This window comes from Hylobates moloch, unplaced genomic scaffold, assembly GCF_009828535.3.
Source record: "Hylobates moloch isolate HMO894 unplaced genomic scaffold, HMol_V3 SCAFFOLD_1725, whole genome shotgun sequence".
In the NCBI taxonomy this organism is placed as follows: Eukaryota; Metazoa; Chordata; class Mammalia; order Primates; family Hylobatidae; genus Hylobates; species Hylobates moloch.
The window spans coordinates 1-10,163 of NW_026654000.1; the positions used below are offsets into that span (position 1 = coordinate 1).

Consider the following 10,163-nt stretch of genomic DNA (forward strand, 5'->3'; position numbering starts at 1 on the left):
CAGTTCTTAAAAATAACATGAGCTGAGCACTAATACGTCAGAAAATCATCTGCAATATTCCCAGTCAAATATTTCTCTACACTCCTTTCCCTACCTGTGCTGTATGTCATGGTAGTAGAGCTGTAATGACAGTACAGATAGAGTTTCACAATTTACTCAAGCATGCTTCCCTTTGCTAACATTCTTAATTTTATTAGTTACATAATATTCTCTTTTCAATGTATTGTTTCTAGGTTATTTTAGGCTCTCTCTTTTGGGTAAATTCCTAGAAACTATTATTACTATTGAGACAGCGTCTTGCTCTGTCACCTAGGCTGGAGTGCAGGGGGACAAACCCAGGTTACTGCAGCTTCAACCTCCTGGCCACAAGCAATCCTCCTGCCTCATACTCCTGAATAGCAGGGACTACAGGGATGCGCCACCATGCCCAGATACTTTTTTCATGTTTAGTAGACATGTAGGTCTCTCTATGTTGTCCAGGTTGGTTTCAAACTCCTGGGCTCAAGCAATCCTCCTGTCTCGGCTTCCTAAATTGCTGGGATTACAGGCGTAAGCCAAAATTACTGTTGCAGACAGGCAATTTATATACATAAGACAAACCAACACAGCTCCCCCAGATCCCCCATCCCCCAGTCCTGGCTGTTACTTATGAAATGTAAGTACATCTGACTTTGATTAGCAATTGAACCAGTGATGAGAGTTATAGAGGAAAGGAACATACTTTGGGGTCAGAAATACTAGCTCCATCACAATCTCACCAAGGTTGAACAAAATTTTAGGGGACACAATTATGGAAACTGTTTACCTGTTTCCAAGGTATAGTCAATTAACTGTTTGGTTCCTTTTCCTAAAGATAAAATTTGCCTATACAGGTGAGGATATGGATTTCACAAAGTTAGTCCTCCAAACCAGAGAGAATCAAGTTCCCTTCTGTAATTTTTATAGTCTATCCACAAGAAAGAATGACTAGAACTGTCAATTCTGAACTCAAGGGTTATTTCTTAGGCTGGGGATAATGGATAAGACCCAAAAGATTTTGAGTGCCTCATATGTGCCTTCCAAGCACAGTAGCAGACACGGTGTGGAACTCATTTAACTACCACACCCTGCTGCTATTCCTCAGGTAGGTATCCAGTCACTTTGACATAGCTGGTAATAAATGGTAGAGTGGACATCTCAGCTCAGGTGTGTCTCTCTTCAAAGTCCACCTACAGAGCAGAGCTCCCACTGGAACTGACCTAAAAGTGGACAACGAATGGTGCCTTGAGGTCCTCTCAAAACGCTTCACAATAAGTTTACCTTTCCTCTGGAGCAGCAACGTCCACAAACTTTTGGCAAAGATGGAAATGTTCTGAATCTGCATCACTGAACATGGTAGCCACTAGACACATGGCTACTGAGCACTAATGTGACAAAATAATTTATTATTTTACTTAATTTTAATTAACTGGCCACATGTGGCTAGTGGCTATGGTATTAAATAGCATAGCTCCAGAGAACGAAAGGAACTTCAATCAAAATACATTCTACCCAATTCCTGTTTGTACAACATCACTGCCACTACAATCCATAACCCTCACCCCTCCAGCTCAAGTTTTAGACCACAAACAAGATTGCTACCCTCAAGAATAATTTTAGGTAGTAAGACCCTGTCCAATAAAAAAAAAAATCAGCTGGGCATGCTGGTGGGCATCTGTAATCCTACCTACTCAGGAGGCTGAGGAGGGAGGACTGTTTGAGCCCAGGAGTTCAAGGCTGCAATGAGCAAGATCCTGTCTCTAAAAAAAAAGCCACAACTTTCTGCTCAGGCTGTACAGGTTAATTTACAAATTCTCTTTTCTTAATTCATATGCAGAGAAGATAACCTACAACAATTAATCACATAAATTCAAGAAAGCTGGTCAATTTTCTATATAAATTAACACAATTTAAGGCCATACATACCAGGTTGATCAAACAGCTGAATAACATGGTGATATGTTGCCAGCGAGGGTTCTCAAATTACCAGGTAGATAGAAAAAATAAACAATGAGGTAAAAACACAGCAATCCAAACTATAGTTTACTGAGACACACTGAATTAAAAACATATTGTTAATATTTAAGCAAAATATGCGTTTCTATTCCTTTGAACAAAGATATTTTCCAACTCATTCATGTAAAGGTGAAAAACTATCATGAAGACTGTATCACTTTTTGAAAGTCCAAATACTTACTAGTCACATTCTTCACTGAGAACAGTAAAACATATTGAAGTGAATTGATTCCCAAAGCAACTTTCAATAAAGTAATTAATGAAAAATATACAATACACTAGCACACACTTAGGTTCAAATACCTAATTATGCTGGGAAAATGTCATGAATTTAAAACTAGCTAACTCAAAGCAATCACTTCTCCTCAGATTCAACAGATCCATAAACAAAGTACCTAAAATACTAATGAACACTAAGACGATGAAGGCACTCCCACTATAATAAGTACATGTAATTAAATGTGCCAAACGTGGAAAGAAAATTTCCAACATATTATGTAAACAGAAGGATAATTTAAAGCTCTTTGCTTATGTAGCCCTGAAACCTCTGGCTGGCACAGTCTCTGTCCTCAGAGTACTCAAGGGCGCGTCCTCACCTATTCCAGTGGCTTTCATTTCACGTAAAATCTGTAAGGCTGGCGATCTTGCAAGCACATGAAATCTTCGGAGACATTTCAGAATGGTATTAAAAGTCTGCAGATTTGGTTTCACCTGCTGTGCAACCATGTGTCTTAGCAGCTCCTAGTTGAATAAAAAACAAGTATCTTTCGTGCCTGGGTAATCTGTCCAATAATCTATGTTTCATACAAAATAAAGAATTTAGCTTTCTTGCTTATGTTTAAAGCAGGTTAGTAACTATATCCCTATTTTAAGAACTGTTTATTGATTAGCAGGTTCCATGATTCTGCCTTTTAAAGGAGCCTGCTAATTCAAACACCCACCCCACTTGATAGAGGTGGTCAACTGTCTTCAGTCTTCTACCTAGGAGAGTTTTCCAAGAAAAGACGCAAAAATAATAGACTAGTATGATATAAAAAAGTGGTTTTTTTTTTTTTGAGACAGAGTTTCGCTCTTCTTGCCCAGGCTGGAGTGCAGTGGCGTGATCTTGGCTCACTACAACCTCTGCCTTGTGGGTTGAGGCGATTCTCCTGCCTCAGCCTCCTGAGTAGCTGCAACTACAGGCGTGCAACACTATGCCTGGCTAATTTTTGTATTTTTGTAGTAGAGCCGGGGTTTCACCATGTTAGTCAGGCTGGTCACAAACTCCTGACCTAAGGTAATCCACCCGCCTCAGCCTCAAAGTGCTGGGATTATAGGCATGAGCCACCATGCCCAGCCGTTTCTAAAGTTACTAGGCAAGAATCAACCCAGTGACTTCAACTTTTTGAACTTATACCTGACAGGATTTGACAACAAATATGCATTACTTTGTAACAGAAAAACTACTATGAAAAATAAACGAATAAAATGGTCCAGACTTCTAGCTGTATACTCTGGGTCAAGTAACTTTTTCTTCTTATATGCCAGACACAGCTGAGTTCCAGGGCTGCAGAAAGGGTAGTGAACAGGTAACTGCTACACAGTGACTGCCATACACATGCTCATCAATGCTGTCTCCAGCCCATGTACTTCTTTTTTTTTTTTTTTGAGACGGAGTCTTGCTCTGTTGCCCAGGCTGGAGTGCAATGGTGCGATCTCTGCTCACAGCAACCTCCACCTCCTGGGTTCAATCGATTCTCTTGCCTCAGCTTCCCAAGTAGCTGGGATTACAGGTGTGCACCACCACGCCCAGCTAATTGTTTGTATTCTTAGTAGAGACGGGTTTCACCACGTTGGCCAGGCTGGTCTCAAACTCCTGGTCTCAGGTGATCTGCCCACCTCAGCCTCCCAAAGTGCTGGTATTACAGGTTTGAGCCACCACACCTGGCCAGCCCATGTATTTCTGGTAAAGAGTATTTAAGCCCTATTAAAAAATAAACTGAGGATTCCTCCTTACCAGTATTTTACTCCATTTTTCCTCAAATTTCTCATTTATCACGAATACTGTTGCTTCAATCATTGCATTAGATGTGTATACATCAGCTGTAAAAGAATAAAATGATAAAATTTGGGGTTGAAGATTAATCCCTAAATGGCTGAGTTTAAGGCAAAGCAGTCATTCCTGTGTGTCCCTTGGTTAATCACATGTCCACAAAACTGGAAAACTACTCTCCTCTCTGGATCTCTACTCTTGCTTCAATCATCTATGCGTCAGGAAAAGGCAAAGTGTAGGCCAATGACTGAGGCAAAATCCAAAGCCTTCACACAGACAATTAAGAGAAAGAAGGAAACGGAGAAAGGGACGGAGGGGAGTTCTCAAACTCACCACGGAGTCTGTTGTTTAGTAACTCAGTGTACAAGTTTAATGCCTGCTCACAAGCTCGGTGCTGGAAAAGGAAAAGGAAAAATTAAGCATCATCAAATTCATTTACTTAAGAAGTCCTTGCACATTTCTGTCCCAGAGTTTGGTAATATAGCTCAGGCTCAATACATCAGGCTCCTGTTCTCATGAAGCTCATACTCTAGTGCAGTGGGGTTTTCTATCCACTGGTAATGCCTGAACATATTTTTATTTGTCACAACTGAAAGTGGGGGAGGAGTGTACTACTCACATCCAGTGGGTAGAAGCCAGGGAGCTACTAACATCCTACAATGCACAGGACAGACCCCACAACAAATTACCTGACCCAAAATGTTAGTGGTTCTGAGGCTGAAACACCCTGACCGGTGGAAATGAAAGACAAAAATAAATAAAACAAATGTACCTTCACCATTCCTCGGATCATTGTGCAATAGGAATGGGCATTTTTCTCTGGCATTAGAGAAAAGATTCTCTCAGCGTTGTTTTTTGCTCTAGACACAAGAGAGTAAATGTGAACCCGGGCAACAGGAAATACCAATGAGAGCTACCACCATTTACTGACGGTTTATTATGTTCTAGGCAATGTGCCAAGTACTTTACATACATTATCTCAATTCTTACAGGGCGTTACGGTTATTATCATTTTGAAAATGGGGAAAATCAAGACTTAACGATCTTAATGTGTTGTCAGGGCTTTGCAGGTTAAGTGGCAGAATTAGAATTGAAAATGAAAAGTTTATAAACAAGTATATAAATATCTATGCTATTAAAAACAAGATGCAACTGTATGACAAAGTCCCTAGTAAAGTTTCCTCACCTTTCTTCAATCTTCAGATACTACTTCCCAGAGGCAAAATGGTTTCTTTTGGATCCTTCTGGTCATATTCTAGCATATGTACTTTTAACTCTTCTCTCAGTCCATAACCTCCGCCTCCCAGGTTTAAGTGATTCTCCTGCCTCCACCTCCCGAGTAGCTGGAATTACAGGCACGTGCCACCACGCCTAGCTAATTGTTGTATTTTTAGTAGAGATGAGGTTTCACCATGTTGGTCAGGCTGGTCTCAAACCCCTGACCTCAAGTGATCCACTTGCCTTGGCCTCCCACAGCGCCAGGATTACAGGCGTGAGGCACTGTGTCCAGCTTACCCCAAGGAATTTAATCTTTCATCCCATCAAATTCATCACTTCAATAACAATTTTAGATAATCATGGTAGCTTTCCCTCTCCAGACATTCACATGAAATATATTCCTTTTAGACACCTAGCAAATCTTCAATATAATTAAGTTATTACCTTTCATTCAAACTGCTGTGTATGTCCGCATGTTGGTCAGTGGTCTTAATTTAGCAGTACACTCTAGTGTCTATGATATTTTTAGTAAACAAAAGTATTAAATCTTTCAGAATTAGAGGTATATATTCCAAGGTAGCACTGTTAATGAAACTACCAAAGGAACCACACCATATGAAAGTTATGCTGAGTTAAAGAGACGAGGGGGAAAAAAAGGGTCAACCACTCAACAGATTCTTGTGTTGTTGAATGGAGATAAAGACCTTATTGAAAAACGGTCTAAATGTGTATGAATACAAATAGTGAAATTTATATTGCACAATAAAAATCAATTATTTTAGGACATCACAAGAAAACATCTTCACGGGGTGATGGGGCATATTCCATGCACTGTAAAACACTGTAATTCAAGGTTCTAATTACGTGTGACACACTGCCATGTAACTCCAAACTGACGACCAGCTTTCCTCCTAGATGTCTCATCATTTTCCTCTTCCTGAAATGAATAATCATCAAGAGAAATAAAAGTTAAGGCAATGGAATGCATTTCTCAGTCAGACTACTCAAAATCAGAAAGGCAAAGGGAACTCAGAAAAATAAAGGAAACACAGATCCAGCAGAAGGCAAAGAGGAAGCCCAATAACGCTTACACCTAGACAGTTAATTTCTTAAGTGCAAATCAGATGAAAAGCCAAGTTGACTCTCAAAGCAACAAGTGACAGAGTGGAGACAACATGAAGCCAGTTCCCTGTTTGTCCTGGTCCTCAGATAGAAAGAGGAAAACCAAACAACACAGCATATTTGCTCAGAGACTACATCTGGCTTGATCCATACAAACTGTCATAATTAGGGTGAAAGCAAGATAAACAACATATAGTTAATGTCTAACACTCACCCAAGCAAACTAAGACTTTTTTTTTTTGAGACAAGAGTCTCGCTCTGTCACCCAGGTTGGAATGCAGTGGTGCGGTCTCGGCTCACTGCAACCTCCACCTCCTGGGTTCAAGCAATTCTCCTGCCTCAGCCTCCAGAGTAGCTGGGACTACAGGCGCGTGCCACCACGCCCAGCTAATTTTTTGTATTTTTTTTTAGTAGGGACGGGGTTTCACCATGTTAGCCAGGATGGTCTCCATCTCCTGACCTCATGATCCACCCACCTCGGCCTCCCAAAGTGCTGGGATTACAAGTGTGAGCCACTGCACCCGGCAAGACCTCTTACAAGACTAAATCTTGTCTTTATTTATAAACCAAGGTCTGGGATGAGGCTGACGTAGAGCAATACAGGCTTGGTTGGCATTGCAGAGGACAGTGCTGGCTCTGTAGCCTGCTGCCTCAAGAGCTGGGGCTAGAGAGGCAGAGGGCCAACCGGAGCAGGGCTTCACGAAGTGATGCTCCGGAAAGCAAGGTGTAACTGCAACCTACTGCCTATGCACTTTTAAAAATGTAAGGTTCTCTACATAAATAATCCACATTTGGCCAGGTGCAGTGGTCAGTAATCCCAAAACTTTCGGAGGCTGAAGGATCGCTTGAGCCCCAGAGTTAAAGACACCATCCTGGGCAATACAGCAAGACCCTATGTCTACCCACCGTCCCCACCCCAAAAAAACTAGCCAGGCATGGTGGCCCACACTTGTGGTCCCAGCTACTTGGGAGAATGAGGAAGGAGGAACACTTGAGCCCAGGAGTTAGAGGCTGCAGTAAGCTATGATAGCATCACTGCACTCCACCCTAGGTGATAGAGTGAGACCCTGTCTCTGAGGGGGAAACAAGAAATCCACATTTAGTTGGGCAAAGAGTATAAAAGATAGAAACGAACAAAAACACCAATAATCCCATCACCGAGAAACACTTTTTAAACGATTTTTTTCTTGTGCATTTGTAAAAACATTTTTACAAAAATGGAATATATACTGCTGATAGCCTGTTTCCCACTTATTGGATGAATGCTTCTATACCCAAACAAATCTACTCTAATGTGTTCAATGGCCACACAACTTTTATCATAATTTGATCATCTACTGTTGGACATCTAGATTGTTTTCAACATTTTTGCAAATATAAATACCTCCTTATGAAAAATGTCACATGAGCATCTCTAGTTGATCCAAAGGATTTGAGACCTAGTTCTAGAAGTAAAATTCACGAGTCGAGAGAGAGGCTATGACTCAGCTTACAGGCGGCCCCCAGCACACTACTGTTCTGACTCCAGCCCAGTGTTCTCTCCTCTAAGTCCACCTATGAATTTTTGAGGGGGCCCAGGCCATGGAGTCTTTCCCTGGCCACAATACATCATGTTATTACTCTAAGTGACACAGGCCAGCCCAAACATTTCTGATCAACGCTTTGCCTTAATATGAAGTAGGTGAGGACAACATATTGTTAAAAAGTAAACTAGGACAGAAGTAACTGTTTAAAATCTCTCTTCCTCCTGTACCACTTTTTATCAAGGCTATAGTACCATACATCTCAGTACAAATCTCTACTACCCTGACACATGGCAAAACAACTCATCTTATTTTTAAAAGCAATTTCTTCAAAAACAAGCTTAAGGAAAAAAAAAAAAATCAAGGCCAACAGTTATTACCAATGCTTCTGACTGTTCAGTTTGTTGAAAATGATAATCAGTTGAGGGCTCCTGGTCACCATAGTAACACAATAAATCCAAGAGACTATTTGTTGTTTCAAGAGACACAGTGGTTCCTGTGGGCAAGAGACAGAAAGAGAAAGAAACCTCGAAACAATGAAGAACTAAAGCCTGTCAGGTTAAAATGCGTCATTTTTTTATATTAGCGGCGGTCTTCATGGCTACATACTTAACGTTGTCCACTACTTTACGCACTCAACGTCAACTTAACCACCCGGAGTGACGTAGACAGGGACATAACCCCTATTTACCATGTAATTTGACGTAGAAGACTGGAACACAAGATGAAGTTTGGACCTGTGCTCACTTATTTTATGTACTCATTATCCTCAAACTACTTCGTGGTTTTAATTATCATCACCAAACTGAACACACTGCAAACTATCCCCACTTAGTTCCCCCAGCCCAGGTGCATTTGAACTAACGTAAGCAGAATTATTCCATTTGGATCCAGATACTCACTAAAAACTTACCTAGAAATACTAGCATAATTGTCTAACTATAGTAGTCTCTTAAAAATTGTTCAAAACATTATGTTCCCATCTTGACACTCATTAAAAAGGCTAAAAAGGGAACAGGAGGAAGAGAAGTATGAGATATAATCTGCTATCTTATAAGAAAAGTAAATGTATCTTTTTGTTTTGAGATAGGGTCTCATTCTGTCACCCAGGCTGGAGTGCAAGGACATCATAGCTTACTACAACCTTGAACTTCTGGGCTCAAGTGATCCTCTCACCTCAGCCTCCTGAGCAGCTGCGACTACAGGTATGTGCCACTGCACCTGGCTAATTTTTAAATTTTTTGTAGCAATGAGTTCTCACTATGTTGCCCAGGCTGGTCTTGAACTCCTGGGCTCAAGCAATCCTCCTGTTTTGGCCTCCCAAACTGCTGGGATTACAGGTGTAAGCCACCATGCCCAGCCAATAAATTATCTTTCTAAACAAAATACATTGATAAATTTAAAATGCCCATCAGGAAATGTAAAAGTCCAGACGAGAAAGCAGGGCAGAGGGTACAGGCTATGGAGACGCAACTGGTTCACACCATCTCAAAGCTATGAGACCCTGGAAAAATTACCTAATAATTACCATCATAAGATTACTATAAAACACACCAATGAATATGGTATTGTAGAATTAAGTATGTGAAATGGCTAGCACAGTGTTTTGCACTTATTAGGGGCCTGACAATGAAATGTTCTAGGATCCTTTCCCTGGTATGTTAGCTCACTTTGTTACTGAGCTATGGGTCTGACACCTGTCTTTACTGAAGGACTGCACAAACCTATCCAATAAAGGGGGTAAAACTAGAAAAAGACAAGCCTTAGCACTAAGAACTTTAATGCAGACTCACACCAGATGCCGATCATATTAACAAGCAGAGGGAAGTGCCTCACTAAATTATAATCTATTGCCATCACTCAGACATACATCTGATGCTGTACCAATCTACACACCAAAATTCTCAAACATAGCTTTCTGCAAATGTTTCTTGTGTTCAAGTGTATAATGATTCAGTCCAGTTTCCACCACTTCCATGTTTATTCTAAATCACCGAATAGCACTCTAGATTCTAAAAACTTAATGCCAGCTGCTTCTCATGTTGCTATATGTAGATCTTCATGGTGACTTATCAGCTGTGCTATTTACATGTGTAGCTCTGGAAGTTTACATCCAGCTCCAATTCAGAGAACCACACAATTTTAGAGCTAGAAGCTTTGAGAAATTAAGTAACTTTTTGAACGCTAAGAACAATTAGTGACACAGATGGCACCAGCATCAAAGCCCCTGATCC

The 10,163-nt window shown here is 40.7% G+C and overlaps 1 protein-coding gene across 7 annotated transcripts; it reads right to left on the reverse strand.

Moving 5' to 3' along the window:
* Nucleotides 1-39: 39 nt before the first annotated feature.
* On the reverse strand, nucleotides 40-10,019 carry LOC116464785 (small ribosomal subunit protein mS39-like). 7 transcript variants are annotated; one of them, XM_032148043.2, is made up of 9 exons: nucleotides 8,310-10,019; nucleotides 6,149-6,221; nucleotides 5,253-5,409; nucleotides 4,839-4,926; nucleotides 4,400-4,460; nucleotides 4,031-4,116; nucleotides 2,631-2,775; nucleotides 1,945-1,995; nucleotides 40-1,238 (listed from the first exon to the last, which is right to left on the reverse strand). In XM_032148043.2, the coding sequence occupies exons 4-9, from the start codon at nucleotides 4,890-4,892 to the stop codon at nucleotides 1,198-1,200; spliced, it is 438 nt and encodes a 145-aa protein (XP_032003934.1). In that variant the 5' UTR covers nucleotides 4,893-4,926; nucleotides 5,253-5,409; nucleotides 6,149-6,221; nucleotides 8,310-10,019; the 3' UTR covers nucleotides 40-1,197. The 7 variants fall into 7 exon arrangements, with proteins under 7 accessions (XP_032003934.1, XP_032003932.1, XP_032003933.1 ...); XM_032148041.2 differs by lacking the exon at nucleotides 5,253-5,409 and adding an exon at nucleotides 5,729-5,798 and having other exon boundaries at nucleotides 8,310-10,018; XM_032148042.2 differs by lacking the exon at nucleotides 5,253-5,409 and having other exon boundaries at nucleotides 6,160-6,221.
* Between the last annotated feature and the right edge of the window lie 144 nt (nucleotides 10,020-10,163).

Excerpts from the sequence above, each read along its gene's own strand:
- LOC116464785 (XM_032148036.2), bottom strand. Across the intron at positions 4,461-4,838 it reads TGATCCGAGGAATGGTGAAG|CACCGAGCTTGTGAGCAGGC; the intron begins GTACATTTGTTT and ends TTCCTTTTCCAG. Across the intron at positions 2,776-4,030 it reads AAAAATGGAGTAAAATACTG|GAGCTGCTAAGACACATGGT; the intron begins GTAAGGAGGAAT and ends TTATTCAACTAG.